Source organism: Musa acuminata, chromosome BXJ3-8, assembly GCF_036884655.1.
Source record: "Musa acuminata AAA Group cultivar baxijiao chromosome BXJ3-8, Cavendish_Baxijiao_AAA, whole genome shotgun sequence".
NCBI classification, from domain to species: Eukaryota; Viridiplantae; Streptophyta; class Magnoliopsida; order Zingiberales; family Musaceae; genus Musa; species Musa acuminata.
Window position 1 is genome coordinate 41,903,689 of NC_088356.1, and position 17,389 is coordinate 41,921,077.

The following is a 17,389-nucleotide window of genomic DNA, read 5'->3' on the forward strand; positions in this document are numbered from 1 at the left end:
CCCGGATGAGGTCTCGACAGAAACCCGTACCATCACATCATCAGTCGGAGAGCAATCATTAATCGGACGGTAGGGACCAAGCCTTATCGCTTCCCATCAAGATCACATCTGACAACCGTTAAAATATCATCAAACGGCCATCGCTTTCTACCGGAAGCGGCGGCGTCCTGGTCCGCAGTGGGTAGAGGCGCTGCCACCAGGCGCGTGTCGGACGCCGATTACGGAGCACCTATCCCACGGTTGGATGACCGACACGTTTCAAATAGAGTTCACCTGTGTTCGTAGTGACGCGGCGAGTCGAGGACGGTGGGCGGAGTCACGGGACTCGATATATGGAGCACGCCGTGGTAGCGAGGGAGGCGGGCTTCGCTTCGTTGATGGGATCGAGGATCTGAAGGCCACCGGATTAGGATCGAACGGCGAGGATGGGTGTGGCGAGCGACGACGTGGTGGTGATCGAGGTTGCGAAGCGGGCAGGCGAGCCGAGCGTCGTCACCGTCAATTGCCCCGACCAGACCGGCCTCGGCTGCGATATCTGCCGCGTAATCCTCGAGTTCGGCCTCTGCATCACCAGAGGAGGTGAAGGCGGCTCCCTCCTTTTATCGTTATTTCTTTCGCTTCATCTTCTCGTGATCTTATCGTTATTTGCCCTGGTATATGCTTTAGTTTAGGGTTTGTTCATTATTCTTGTAAGCTGTACGAACGAGTTTCGAAGCTTTCTTCATCAGATTGTGTTCAATCTGTTCTACTTCCTGATCTCGTGATGGGATGCTATGGTTGATTTGAGTCTACAAAAGATCGAATCTTGGAGTTGTACATGGGACAATTATGTGGCATCTCTTCGGATCTGTTTCTGCATGATAAATTGGTTGATGTAGTGTCTGCAAAACTTCATTTTGTGCATCAACATCCATGTTTCGGAAGATTACCATGTCGAGCTCCTTATCTCCTGTTTGGTTTCAAATTGGCTGCTTGGTCGATTGGGTTTGCCTTTTCAATCTTTTAGCTGAACTTGTGTGTGTTTTGCCTTACTACGCGAAGATGTCTCAACCGATGGCCGATGGTGCTACGTCGTGTTCTGGGTTGTCAAGCTTTCGGCCTCCATGAACATTCAATGGGAGAATTTGAAGAATCGGCTAATGTCCATCTGCCCCTCTTGCTCCATCCCATTCTACTTTGATCTGGTGAATCCACCCACGTCTGCTCAGGTTTATCTTTTGAAGTTGTTCTCTGTGGATCGGAAGGGGTTATTGCATGGTAATAACATCTTTGAACTGCTTGTTAGCTTCCTCAGTTTGGAGATTGGGTTGCTAATCGCTGCTAAATGTGATGCAGATGTCACTCAAGTTCTTTGTGAGCTCGAGCTTTTGATCCACTGGGTTAAGGTCTCAACAACTCCAGATGGTAGAGTCGTGGACCTTTTCTTTATTACAGATGGCATGTGAGTGTAGAACTACGAGTTTTGGCTTTGCACTATTATCTATAGCTGCAGTTCTTAGCTGTTATCTGATTATAAAATTTGCTGACATTTTTTACACCACTGTCAGTGCTTCTATATGGAAAATCTGTTTCTATGATAACTTTCTTTTGTCTGTTATTGAATTGACATGCTTTATGCTAGCGTTTGATCTAATTCCGGTCAGGGTTGTTCTTACTTGAAGCTTGTATATTTGTCGTGCACTTTTCAGTAAGTTTAAGAGTAGCCCCAGTGACACTTTTCTGCTTGTTTCCTACTGTATTTCTAGATTGTGGGCCTAACAACCTGTAATTTGACCAACTTGCCTTAATACTCTATCATGTGATGTTCTCTTGGCTGATGGGATGACTTGTTTCCGCTAATGCTTTAATGTGAAGGCTTACTCAAGATCAGCTACTAAAGATTCTTGTTAGAATATAGAGTCACCTGCTCTTCTAATATGTCCCATGCACTCTGTTTTTGGAGAGAGATTCTTTTTTTTTTTTCCATAATTTTCTTAACCATGTTATTAGGTCTGTGTACCCCACAAATCCCTCTTTGAACATTTATTTTGCACTTGATATAGTATGCTGACCTGTGTTTCTCTAGGGAGCTCCTACACACTAAAGAACGACAGGATGAGACATGTGAAAGATTAATTGCAGTTTTAGGAGAGTCTGTAAATCGATGCGAGATTCAGTTAGCTGAAGATTTTCAACAAGGTGTCTCTTCTCTGCCGCCGGTAGCTGCTGAAGAATTATTTAGCTTGGAGCTTTGTGATGATGAATTTTGTTCACAGGCACTTAGTCCAGATATGAAGAAACTGAAGAAGGCTAATGTCAACATTGATAATTCATTGAGCCCTTCTCACACTTTGCTACAAATCCATTGTGTAGATCAGAAGGGCCTCCTCTATGATATTATGCGGACCTTGAAGGACTGCGATATTCAGGTAGTCCACATTTCCTTATGTCCTAAGTTATTCTGTAACTTCTTTATAAAATCTGATAGTCCTGCACAAATAGGCATGTGTATCTTACTTGGCTAAGGTAGATAGAAGAGAGGGTATATCTATAAGCAATTGTTGTGCTAGTCAGGATTCCTATAAAAGCTTGGAATCTATGTCGACTTGGTGGACAAAAAAAAGGCACTGTGAGAGTAAGCATAAGTAACTTACAGAACTAATGAAGCTATGAAGGATATTTCCTTGTCAGTCTTCTCTCTTTTTCTCGGACCTAACATGTATCATTTTTCAAGATGTTGCTGATTTGTCCTATAATCTTTGGCTGGGAATTATTAATTTATCCACAGCTTACTGCATGTTGATAGTTCCATTTTTTTTTTCTTGTGTTATTTTTAAAATGGATATTTGAGGTACCATGCAACTGATAGCCATGTTCAGGTACTATGGAGTTTCTGTCCTGAAGTAGTACTTTGTAAGGGTCAGGACAGTACTTCCATGCTATTGTCATAACCTTCCATTATAACAAAAATAAACTCACCATGTGTTAATCTTCCTTTGTACTGCTTTTTTGCTTCCCAAATAGATAGCTTACGGCCGGTTCCTATCAGACATGAAAGGCTCTCGGGAGGTGGATCTTTTCATTCAGCAAACAGATGGAAAGAAGATTGTTGACCCTGTGAAGCAGGATATCCTCTCTCGTAGGTTGAGATTGGAAATGCTCCATCCTATGAGAGTGATGATCGCCAACCGTGGCCCAGATATCGAGCTTCTTGTTGCAAACCCAGTTGAAATGTCCGGGAAAGGGAGGCCTCGAGTCTTTTACCATGTCACACTAGCTCTGAAACTGCTCGGCATCTGCATATTCTCTGTAAGTAAACTGCAGCTGCTTCCTTTGCAGAACAAGTTACTTCAACTCTACTTTGATTGTGGTTATGATTCACATGTTATGTGCAGGCTGAAATTGGCAGACACACAACATCTGAGAGACAATGGGAGGTCTACAGATTTCTGTTGGATGACAGCCTAGAACTTCCACTAGCAAATAGCCAGAGTAGAAGTCAGATTGTGGATACAGTGAGGAGAACACTAATGGGCTTCTGAGCTACTGTAATATTCAAAAGGTTCACCGTGCTTGGTTACTTGTAAGTCCTCTAGTATTCTCTCAATGCATTTGTTTCTGCAATGGTGGTTGTGAACACGCTGTTCTTGTGTTGGACAAGATATATTCTTCATCTAATATTTATGATCAGGTACTAGGCATTTTGTCACCCCCTCAATGTTTTTCCAATGTCATCATTTAATTAGGACTGGTTGGACTTGCTAGCTTTCTTGACATTTTAATCAATCAGATTTTTGTGAGGAACATATATAGAACAATATATATGTAATCAAATATTTCAATTTAAGACATGATTATTTGAATTTTTTTTCATGCTAATATTTTTTTTTTAAATTATTTAATATTTCAAGCTGGTTGATATTATTTTTTTATTAATAAAATTAAAAATAAATATTTATTAAGGCTCGCCTACTCCTATTTAAGGGTAGGATTCTACTACTTCATCCCTTTTCAAGTCAAAGAACGAGGAATTGTATCATGTTAACCTGTGTTTCTTGACAAATAAATATTTTTATTTTTATTTTAAATTTTATATATTTAGATTTAAATTAAAATATATTATAATTATTCATGTTATACGTATTTTTAAATTTTAAAAAATAAATATTTTTTATATATTTGGATTTGGATTAAAATATTTTTCTAAATTTTTTATCTTACATGATGCTGGTTATAATACTCGATTTTTATTATATTTCTAAAATAATTGATTAAAAATATTTTTCCTTATATAATTTGATTTTTTTAATCTATTATTATTTATTATGTTATAATAATTTAATATTAATGATTAGATATTTTAATTATATATTCATGATACTATACTTTGAAATTTAGGAAATTAGTTAGCTTTTGGACTGAAATCAATCAACAGACTAGGCTCAACCAATAGATTAGGTCTAACCCATTAGTTAGATTGCAGCTCGTAACCTAGGCCAAGCCAATAGACTAAGCTTAGCTGATAGACTAGACCCAACTAGCAAGTCATGCTATAGCTCATTAGTTAGCTCGACGTAGCCTAACATGGGCTATTATATATGTAGAGCACATGACTAGTCCATATGTTAAACTAGTAACTTATTCAAGTCTATTTAACTTCAGTTGAACCTAATCTAATCTAAATTAGATTAGTTAAGGGTGATTTTAAATCAGTTAAATAAGGATTAGAGATAGATTCAATTATGTTCTAATTAAATTGAATCAAATTCGATTGATTAAGCTAAGATTTAAGTCTAATAGATATTGGTGATGCTTGAAAAATAAATTAAAATATTTTAATATATTATTTCATCTCAATATAGACGTGATTAGTATGAGATGATTTTATTTCTTTATCGAGGGTAGGTAGGACAATTTCCTTCTAGGATTAACAGGTTATCAAATGTAGCAGTTGGACGATTCTCTATCCATTGTTGGGAGGAGCGTATCTTTATCTTGGTGAGTAAAGGTCATTACTGTATTGATCATAAAGGCACTAAGAGGGGAGGGGGTGAATTAGTACTTTCGAAAAATTTCAGTTTGAAAGTTCGTTAGATAAAACCTATAATGTGAGTAAATATAGTGAGCAACTAAATTAGTTAGTAATAAAAATGAAAAGCATAAAAGAAAATACAAACCAGAGTTATAGTGATTCAGTCGTTCAAACCTACGTCCACTCTCGATTCCTCTTCCCTCAAGGCCATCGGTTTTTACTGTCGATCTTCTTTTCAACGGACGAAGATCAATTACCTTTGTTATTACCCTCTCCCCTTTTCATGGGCTTAGGAGAGAACCTTCACACCTCTCTTTTACAACAAGACCTCACTTCACCCTTAGAAAAACTTTTAAACTCAAGGAGGAAGAGACTCAATACTTTAAGAGAGTTTACACACTTAAAATCACAAGTTTTTTCATACTCTTACAAACAAGCATGAGAAGGGTATTTATAGGCCCTAAATGACTTTAGACATAGAGCCAAAAATTCAAATCCCTGGGTTTTCGAGGTACCGGTGGTACCACCACTTGCACTAGGCAGTACCACCGCCTGACATAGTTTGGGAAACTGTGTTCTAACAATACCATCACTAGTCTGGGCGATACCACTGCCTAACATTGGGTGGTATCATCACTGACCCTAACAGTACCACCATCAGGTTTTTCGGAAAAGTACATTTCGTACTTTCCAACTCACAAGCGGTTCTACCGCTTGGCTAGCGGTGCCACTGCTTGGCCCAATCTCAGGTCATTGAATTGGCCTTCCAATATGCCCATTTCAACCCTTATTTAGGCCCAATTGGCTCCTAATCAAGTTGGCATGGTTGCACCCAAAACTAACTCAATTAAATTCTAAACTACTTCGATCAAGATACAACAAATACAAACCATGAAGCCTACGTTGTTTGACATGTCATTAGTTCATCCGGCATATTGACCTCCCACAACATCCGATCTTAGCGTAATGCTCGATTTTTCCAACCTAATGCCCGATCTCTAACATGATCCACTCCGACCCAACATTTGATTCTCCTACTTCAATAATTCAAGTCCATGATCGAAGTTTCTCCTGTGTCACACATCTTAAACGGTCATTAGTTCATCATCAAAATTTAGGATTCAACAATTACTTCATCTGTTGTTATGAGTGCAATGGGTTTGTCCCCATTTACTGTATCTTTTGATATGTAACTATTTTATAGTTGATTTATGGGAGTTTTTTCTTAGTGTTGCTGAGATATCTTCATTTTATTTTTTAATTTTCAAAACAACGTCCCAAGAACACTAGATTTGATTCTAATAAAATACTGACATTTTACCATTAGGTTGGTAGCCAGTTAGATTTTATTTTAAAGTTAACATCATTATGTTTCTCAATAAAGTTTATGGTTATTTTTTATATTTATTTTGATAAATAAATAAATTATAATAAATATTTATAATTTATGTTTAATAATAAATTAATATTTATTTATTTATTTGACTCTTGATGTACCTATGAAAAGATATTATAATCATGTAAAAAATATTTTAGGATGTGATATCTTTTTATGGTATCATCGCATGGTTTATGGTCAGTAAATGTTTGGGTTATAGTATTGATTTTGACTTGTGATTGTATTTTGATTTATTATAGAAGTGGTGGAGCTACTTCGAGAACAATGGTCTTATCACTCGATATGCTCATGGTCATAATTATAGGGAATTCTGGGGCGACATCACATACGCAACGGAAGAACAAAAATATTAAAATCCTAAATTTCTCATATATTGTGTTCGTCGTCGTGCAAAGATTGGTATGCAAAATCCGTAAAACTGAAAACTGCGTATATGAAAGATTGTGTTGCCTAGGGAAATCGTATATCCTTGAATCCCTGCATATTTGTAGGAGAGCGTGATGGAGGTCAAGCGTCCTCCTCTATAGTGGTGATTCACACAACAGAGCTGTGACGATACTCCTCAAATCTTTAGGTCTGCTATCTGAGGAAAAGAAGGGGGAAGGAGAATAGGAGGTGACAACTGAAAACCTCTAGCCTATGAGCCTTTGGTTCCCTCCTATTTGTAGAGGTCACTGTCAACTTAACCCTAATGGATCATACTCTATTGGGTATTGGATCTTCATCCAACTATCCAAGCCTCTTAGATTAATGGATCTCTATCCAATAATCTCTCATTGGCTCTTATTTGATCTCATAAATAAGATCTAGTAATTTAGGGGCTTATTAGATATCCAATAAGATATAGGTTCCGGTGGATATCTCATATATGAACATCTACTCGTTATAATGCATACAATATGTGTGTGACCCTCTATGCTCAATATCGAGTTGGTCATGAGTCATACCTATCAGAACTTCTTCTGGCTCAATGAATTATTATTTTCATAATAATTCACTCGATTTATCGACTGCGAACGTACTATGTCACTATGCTGTAGTCCTTAAACGATATAAGGGTATTCAATCCATTGGATCTATCTATCCTGAGTTACCGTGTATCTATAGTACCTCATCCATCTAATATATCAGAGATCATATACCGGGCATGGTACTATCAGGCTCATACAGTTTCTACTCGAGTCTCGCTCTAATCGGATTCTTTTGGAGAACTCTTTCTCTCTCAATCTGAATGACCCTAGCCAAGAATTTGTCTAAGCAAGAACACATGAGATATTTTACTCATGACACAGAGAGCGGATGATCCTCTAACAACACTTAATAACCCTCATAATGTTGGCTACTTCTCCCGATGACTGGCTATGCTAGATCTAGAACCTCCAGACCTATAAGTTTGATATCAAAGAGTGTAGTACTCATACAGGACATCCTTGTTGTCTCAAATCTAAGAACCAGATACACCATTGAGACTACGAAATCGTTGTCTGACAATAAGGCACAGTCTAATGTGATCAGGCCCGAGCCAATGGGCCTAATCACTCACATCAAGATCTATATGTGCAATGGTGCATCTTCATGCCCTGTGATCATTTATCTCATGCTCATTAGTTCCATCGGCATCTCGACGCATCTCTATGCATCGTGATCGTCCGTCTCGATCTCGTGAGTCCCGCTATCGCTTCCACGCTCCCACTGTGCCTCCTCATGTTATTACAACTTAATAATAAGCACGCAGGCCCGACAATAGACGAGAAATAAGATGAAGGCTCATAGGCCCCAATAATAATAATAATCATAAGTACACACATCATACGGTCCATGATTATCTGTCCACATCATACATCACATGTAAATATCATTATATAGGACTACTAGATAATAATTAATTAATTAATTAAATTATTTAATTAATTAATATTTTATGAAATTGGGGATACGTAGGGAATTTTTGAATTATGAGGGGTATTTTGATAATTTGGATAGAAATGATAAATACTCAAAATTTTCAAATTCTGAGGGGAATAAAATATCTTTTGTCCAAAAACCCTAGTTCCCCTCACTACCTCCTACGTTGTGGCTGCCCAAAAGCGGTGTACTTGTGAGTGCAGCGCCCCTACGGGCAAGTGTGCCCACGAGCGACACCGCCCCTCGAGCTAGCGCCCTTGCAGGCGGGTGCCTCTACGGGTGTTGTCCCAACAGGCACCTCACCCACGGGCTACCTATAGTCGCCTCACTCGCTAGCTGCCCGTGGGCGGTTGCCCCTTGTAGGTGTCGCCCTAGCGGGAGAGCATCGCCCTTACATGCAGGCGTAGTGCCCGTGCGTAGGCGGCCTGCGCTGCAAGCGACTTGCCTGTGGGCAACCTACCTACAGGCAAACGACCGGCCCTCGCTGGCCGCCTATGGCCCCTGCACGCAGGTGGCCTATTGCAGGTGGTCGAGACCTCCCTTGGGAGCTCTCGGCCAAGGTTGCAAGTAGCCTTTGGCCAACCTGTGAGGGCAGCAACTGTTGTTGCCCTCTCTCGCCTTTTGCGTCAACGATTTTGACGATAAAAGTCTTCCTAAAACATAACACGCAGTTCAAAACCAATCTATCATACGAATAATTTACCTCTAATACCACTGTAGGGAATTCTAGGGGCAACATCACATGCGCAGTGAAAGAACATAAAAATAAAAATCCTAAATTTTCATAAATTGTGTTCGTCGTCGTGCGAAGATTGGTGCGCAAAATCCATAAAACTGAAAACTACATATATGAAAGATTGTGTTACCTAGGGAGATCGTATATCCCTGAATCGCTACATATCCGTAGGAGAGGGGTGAAGGAGGTCAAGCGTTCTACTCTCTAGCGGTGATCCATCCATATAGCAGGGCTACGACGACACTCCTCAAATCTCTAGGCCTGCTATTTGAGGAGGAGAATGGGAGAGAAGAATAGGAGGTTGCAACCAAAAACCTCTAGCCTATGAGCCTTTGGTTCCCTCCAATTTATAAAGGTCCCTTGTCAACTTAACACTATTGGATCCTACCCTATTGGGTATTAGATCTCTATCCAACTTCCTAAGCCTCATAGATTAGTGGTTCTCTATCCAATAATCTCTCATTGGCTCTTATTGAATCTTATCCATAGGATCTAATAATTCATGGGCTTATTGGATATCCAATAAGATAAGGGTTACAACGGATATCTCATATCCGAACCTCTACTTATCGCAATGTCTATCATATATGTGTGACCCTTTAGGCTCAATATCGAGCTAGCCGTGAGCCATACTTGTCAGAACCCTTATCATAAGATAAGGGTTCCAACAGATATAATAATTCACTCAACTCATCGACTACGGACGTACTAGGTCACTACGTCGCTTTCCTCAAACGATTCAGGAGAATATAATCCATTGGACATGTCTGTCCTCAATTACCGTGTATATATAGTCTCTCATCCATCTAATATCCCAAAGACCATATACCGGGTATGGTACCGTCAAGTCCATACAGTTTCTACTCGAGTCTCGCTCTAATCGGATTCTTCCGGAGAACTCTTTCTCTCTTAATCTAAATGATCCTGACCAAGGATTTGTCTAAGCAAGAACACATGAAATATTTCTCTTATGACACCAAGAGCGGATGATCCTCTATCGATACTCAATAGCCCCATGTAATGTTGGCTACCACTCCTGATGATCGATTATGCTAGATCTGGAACCTCCAGACTTGTAAGTCCAGTATCAAAGAGTGGAGTACTCATACAGGACATCCTTAGTGTCTCAAGTCTAAGGACCAGATACACCACTAGGACTACAGAATCGTTGTTTGACAATAAGGCATCATCAACCATCCAACATTCCACGAGCGGATTATTAGGATCGAGTCGGCACTAAGAGGGGGGGTGAATTAATGCAGAGGATAAAAACGTCGGTTTAAAATTTTTTCGTACGATAAAAATCGATCTCGGAAGATAACTTCAAATTGAATGCTTGTTCGTAAGCGTAGTGAAAGCAAAGTAAGGAGGAAGTGAAGCAATTGCAAAGTAAATGACAATAATAGAAATGCACACCGATTTATAGTGGTTCGGTCATCGTGACCTACATCCACTCCCGATTCCTCTTCACTCGAGGCCACCGACTTCCACTACTGATCTTCTTTCAATGGACGAAGTTTAACGAGCTTTTTACACTCGATTCTCCTTTTGACAAGTTCAGGAGAGAACCTTTACACCCTCACTTACTCTTTTCTTAAACCACACTAACACTTGGAGCTTGAGAGGAGTTCTCACAAGATTACAACAGTGTTTTTTTTCTCTCAATTCTTGTTTTTTAATCAGGGATGAGAGGGGTATTTATAAGCCTCAAGTGGATTCAAACTTAGAGCTTAAAAGTGTCTCACCCCCGGTTTTCGAGGTACTAGCGATACCACCGCCTGTGTTGGGCGGTACCACCACTTGCAACACTGACACTGGGCGGTACCACCGCTCAGTTTGGCGATATCACCGTCTGACATAGTCTCGAAGATTGTGCCACTATGGTTCCACATGTTGGGTCATTGTTTGGGCCTTTCACTTGGCCCAAACACAGCCCAAACTTGGGCACAACTAGCCCCTAATTGAGTTGGCCCAATTCCAACCCAAATACGCCTAAAACCTATTTCGATCTAGACAATTATTACAAAGCCAATCAAACGTTGTCCGACATGTCATTGGTTAATCGACGCCTCGTTCGATTCTTCAGTGCATCGTCCACTCTTACGGCCTATTGCCCAATCGACCAGTTGACATCCACAACTCTGATTTCCTTGGCGTAATTTTTATTTTTCTTAGCCTGATGCCTGAACCCATGGCCCGAAGCCTTCTACTGATACGTTGACCGATCCTTCAGCTCGACGTCTAATCTTCTAACATGATTCACTTCGGCCCAACATGATTCTTCCTGCTTTTAATTGTCTCTCCTTGATCGAAGCTTCCTGCGTTACTCAAATGCAGATCAGATCACAAACACATCAATTGATTTCATCATCAAAATCCGAGATTCAACAATCTCTCCCTTTTTTATGATGACAATCAATTAATGACGAAGTTTAAACTAAACTTCCCCTATCAATATGTCATATTGATATAACATTGAATTCAAGTCAAAGCAAATTTAATCATGAATATTTACAACACGTCATCATAAAATCATACATAATTAAAATTTCAACACATCATTTCACGTATAATTGTCATCATAACTTCTCCCCCTTTATCATCAACAAAAAGGAGAGTGCAACTATTAAGTTTTTGATATATACAAGTTTTACAACATACAAGCTAGTAAATTTTTCATCACTTTATAACATGTATAATCACCAAATCATAATTAATTTTAAAGATATGCAAGATTATAAATTTTGCAAGTTTGCACTTTTGCTTCTTAAGATTGCAAGCTAGCAATTCTTGGTGATGTTCAAGATAGCAAGTTCTTTCTTCTTTTTTGAGAAGTGCAAGCTAACAATTTTGTATCATTTTAGAGCATGTAAGCTAACAAATTTTACACATGAAAATTAGCAAAATTTTACATCATTTTATAACATGTAAGCTAGCAACTTTGGCAAGTTTTACATCATTTTCGAATATGTAAGCTACCAAATTTTACTCCTCTTTTGTCATTATCAAATATAAGGGAAGAATACAATGTTGTAATTCTTTTCCCTTTACATCAATTTACAAATCATGATAAAGTTAAAGTATCATTCTTAATTCAATATATTTGTGCATCATTATAGTTTCAAATCAAAACATGCATAATTTCAAAACCTTACATTTCATTCTTACTTCATGTATAATACCAATAATAAATCAATCATCACTATGGGCATATCATACATGATATTCAAGCATTCATAATACATCATTTTGGGCATAACATTTATGATGCTAAGACATTAAAATTTTTAAGCATTTATCACTTAATGCATTAAATCAACATTTTGATCATGATACCAAACATTCATCATTTCTCCCATGCATGAAACAAAAGCATTCATGATACCAAACATTAAATCAATATTTTTAAGCATTTATCTCTTCATGATTATTGGTACCAAATATTCATCATTTTATTTTCTCCCCTTTTGTCATAGGCAAAAAGGAGAATCATTCAACAATGCAAGTGTTTGAAAGCATGTTAAGTAAGTTTTACACCAATTTATCTAAGCTAGCAAAACTATTTCCCTTAATGTGTAAGCTTGTAAGTTTTGCATTTCTTAGCAATATACTTTTCTTGAGATTACACACTAGCAATTCTTTCTCTCCTTTTATCATAGGCAAAAAGAGGTGAATAACACAAAGGTGTAAATATTCAAGTCATCACATGGAAGATATCAAGAAAATTTTGATAATGAGATATACTTCATGAATATAAGGAATTATATAAATCATATCATTAAAAATGAGATCATGTGAATACTAAAAGATATGATTCATTTTGACAAATCTCCTCTTAAATAATCAAAAGGAAATATTAGGAGATCAAATAGTAAAATATCTTCAAAAGAAATTTGAAGTCATGAATTCCGAAAAAGATATTCTCTTTAGTAAATCGTAAAAATAAACATAGGAGAAAAATATTTCAATTCATGCATAAGAAATCTTATGATTTATATAGAAAATCTCATCTTTAGTAAATGGTAAGAAGAAACATAGAAGAAATCTTGATTCACATAAAACACAAGATATCTCAAGAGAAAGTTCATGATTTGATTGGAAAAATCCAATTTAGATTCAAATAATCAAATTATCAAAATCTTTTTTACAGTCCAAGAGATTCATACAAATAGATTCATCAATCTCCTTTTTGAAAACTCGATAAGATAGGGATTGAGAAATTCATAAGAAAAATATTTTCCTCCTTTTTTTTATTTGATTTATTTCTCACAAGCATGCTCAAGTTTTTATGCCAAATCAAAACATGCATCATCGTTTAAGATCGAAAAACAAATTTCATCATCAAAATTATCATGACAAAAAATATAACACATTAAACATAAGGCTTTTTTAAACAAGAGATTTGATTTATCATTTTAATTCTAAGGATAATACATTTTCCTTTTTATGTGTTTTATTTTATGTGATTGATTTCATATAAATATGCTCAAGTTTTTCATACGAAAATCATCCATCTTATTTAAAATCGAAAAGCAATACAAAATCATAAATCATGAAGTATACATAATTGTTTCTTATAACATATAAGGAATTAATCTTATTTGATGTGCAAGCATTATTACAAAACATGTAATTGTCATGATATATATGTATATATATATTTAAAACTAATTATGAAAAGCACTAAGTAATTTCATGGTAAGGAAAAAGAGATTCGATTGAGTCGCCTACCTTGTTGACGAAAGTCGTCAAAGCGCAGTTCGCCACCTTGCCCTTGTTGGTTTGCTCCTCGTCTTCGGATGAGCTCAATTCATCCCAAGCCACCTTGAATACTTTCTTCTTCTTTGGTAACTTCTTTTTAAGTTCACTTTTATTCTTTAATTCTTGTTTTATAAACTTTTTAATTTTTTTAGTGAGAAGTTCAAAGTTATCATCATCACTTGAGTTATCGCTCAAGTGGTATTCTATTGTTCGAAGTGACAAATCCTTCCTATTCTTTAGAAGATTGTTCTCATGTTCGTTTTAGATCATACAACCCATTTCATAGGTCATCAACGACCCAATCAATTCTTCAATGGGAAAATAGTTCAAGTCCTTTGATTCTTGTATTGCCATGATTTTAGGATCGTAACTTTTTGGAAGGGATCTTAATATCTTATTAACAAGTTTAAAATTTGAAAAACATTTGCCAAGGGCTTTTAAACTATTGACGACATCCGTAAAATGGGTGTACATGTCAACAATAGTTTCGCTTGGCTTCATACGAAATAACTTAAAATTATGTATCAAAAAGATTAACTTTAAAATCTTTTACTCTACTAGTGTCTTCGTGTGTGGTTTCAAGAGTGTGTCAAATATCAAAAGCGGTTTCGCAAATAGAAACACGATTAAATTCATTTTGTCTAAGGTGCAAAACAAGGCATTCATAGCCTTGACATTTAAAGAGAAACTCTTCTTCTCCAACTCATTTCAATTGTTCATCGGAAGATAAGACTTTCGAAAACCAAATTCGATTATATTCCATAAATTGAGATTCAACGAAAGCAAAAAAACTCTCATTCGAGTTTTCCAATATGTGTAGTACGTCCCATTGAACATGAGAGGATGAATGATAGAGTGACCCTCTTGAAAGCCAAAAAGAGTCATTTCTCTTGGGTGTTAAAACAAATGAGAAAAATGTGGCTCTGATACCAACTGTTAGGATCGAGTTGGCACTAAGAGGAGGGTTGAATTAATGTAGCGGATAAAAACGTCAGTTTGAAATTTTTTCGTACGATAAAAATCGATCTCGTAAGCGTAGTGAAAGCAAAGTAAAGAGGAAGTGAAGCAATTGCAAAGTAAGTAAATGACAATAATAGAAATGCACACCGATTTATAGTGGTTCGATCGTCATAACTTACATCCACTCTCGATTCCTCTTCACTCGAGGCCACTGGCTTCCGCTACCGATCTTCTTTCAATGGGCGAAGATCAATGACCCTTTTACACTCGATTCTCCTTTCGATAGGTTCAGGAGAGAACCTTTACACCCTCACTTACTCCTCCCTTAAACCACACTAACACTTAGAGCTTGAGAGGAGTTCTTACAACATTACAATAGTGTTTTTTTTTCTCTCAATTCTTGTGTCTTTTAACCAGGGATGAGAGGGGTATTTATAGGTCTCAAGTGGATTCAAACTTAGAGCCTAAAAGTGTCTCATCCTCAATTTTTAGGGTACTGGTGGTATCATCGTCTGTGTTGGCCAGTACCACCGCCTATAGCACTAACACTGGGCGATACCACTACCTGACAATCTCTCGGAGACTGTCTGGGCGGTACCATCGCTTGACATAGTCTTGAAGACTATGCCACAACGATTTCACTTGTTGTGTCGGCCTTTCACTTGGCCCAACACAACCCAAACTTAGGCCCAACTGGCCCCTAATTGAGTTGGCTCAATTCCAACCCAATTATGCCTAAAACCTACTTCGATCTAGACAATTATTACAAAGCCAATCAAATATTGTTCGGCATGTCATTGGTTCATCGACGCCTCATCCGATTCTTCGGCGCATCGTCCTCTCTTGTGGCCTATTGCCCAATCAACTAGTTAACCTATGCAACTCCGATTTCCTTAACGTAATTTTCGCATTTCTTGGCCCGATGCCCGAACCCATGGACCGAAGCCTTCTGTCGATACGTCGACCGATCCTCTGGCTCGACGTCCAATCTTCTGACATATTCCACTCCAGCCCAACATGATTCTTCTTGCTTTTAATTGTATCTCTCTGATCGAAGCTTCCTATGTCACTCAAAACACAGATCAGATCATAAACACATCAATTGATTTCATCATCAAAATCCGAGATTCAACATGGATCAATCAGTGAACTCATTCTCCAATGAGTACCTACACTATATCTCTAGTGTCCCCACATGAGCAACTACCAGTCGCCTTCATCATATATATATGTATACAGTACACCAGTCTGTCTGGTTATCTCAATGTCCCTCTCGAGAAATCTATGATCGGGATTATTTAAGATATGTGTTTCAAGACGAATCGGTCTCATTATCGTGATCTTATCATGATCTGATTCTCATTGCACAGATTCATAAATATCATAATATATTTGTGCAACAGGTAATATAAAATAATAAAATATCAAATAATAATAATAAATAAAAAGATTATGTGTCAAGTCACACGTGTCATCATGTGATTGGCTTGTAGAGTATCTATGACTAACGATAATGCTATTGGTCTACACAGTTGAGGAGGTGTTCAAGTATATCCTAACTTGAAAGTTTCACGTGTTTTGATATAGACTCAATCTTTACATACACATATCACTTATTACGTGACAACTTCTCCAACATCACAGAATGCTCCAGCCAATGCCTTAAATGATGTACATGGAATCTTTAATGCTATTAGATACTATTTTAAGCATCGGGATAAAGCTCGACGAGACGGAAATAACACTTTAGATCCCTTGAGAGTTTGGAACTGCCTGTTTTTTTTATGCAGAATGCATCTCGTACTACAGCACCTACCAATGCCTCAGATGATGTACACAAAGTCTTAATGTTATTAAAGACTACTTTGAGCGTCAAGAGGAGTACCATAGAAATCGATGGGATGAAAATAACATTTTGGATTACTTTAAGAGTTTAAGATTACCCGTTTTTGAGAGCAGGTTAGATCCTTGAATATTGAATCTACCAAATGGAGAAAATATTTGAGGTTATTGAATGGAGAAAAAAAATTTGAAGATGTCTTTTATTTTTTTTATTTTGGAAAGAAAGATAAAGAAGGATATTAGAGAAAAACACAACATGATAACTTGAGATTAATTTAAAAAATATATATATATATATAATAAGCATTTTTTTTCTAATTCAGTTCGTTTCGAAAAGTAACAACAGTTCTTTAGCATCCACGGATTGTAATAAATTGACTAACATAGCTCAATTTTCTTTGCATATTACTTCCAATAAATATCAAATAGCCCGTCAAATTTGAGAAGGGACCTCGTTAGATACTCTTGTATCCAAACTTAAGTGCAAGTGGATTCTTAATAATCTAGCATGCAGAGTAATCTAAGTAATCACAACGACTCTTTGTGCCATTTATTTTGTTCGATGAATGAAGCTGGAATTCTTGTTGGCTTCTACGACTGCTGCTGTATCGTTTACTGTCTTTCAACTTCCATCTTTAATGTCTCATGAAGCTACAGAAGTCACAGATTTACTAGTTTTACATTACATGTATCCAAGCCAAAAATACACAGTCTATCCTAACATAGATCACAGATTAATTGTGTCTTCATGTGTTTTTTCTTGTTCTCACTATGC

The 17,389-nt window shown here is 37.3% G+C and overlaps 1 protein-coding gene across 1 annotated transcript; it reads left to right on the plus strand.

Moving 5' to 3' along the window:
• Positions 1-240: 240 nt before the first annotated feature.
• Positions 241-3,688, plus strand: LOC103995444 (ACT domain-containing protein ACR9). The gene is made up of 6 exons (XM_009416038.3): positions 241-579; positions 1,042-1,257; positions 1,336-1,441; positions 2,066-2,408; positions 3,004-3,288; positions 3,375-3,688. Exons 1-6 carry the CDS (start codon positions 426-428, stop codon positions 3,519-3,521), a joined length of 1,251 nt encoding a protein of 416 aa, XP_009414313.2. The 5' UTR covers positions 241-425; the 3' UTR covers positions 3,522-3,688.
• The last annotated feature ends 13,701 nt before the right edge of the window (positions 3,689-17,389 follow it).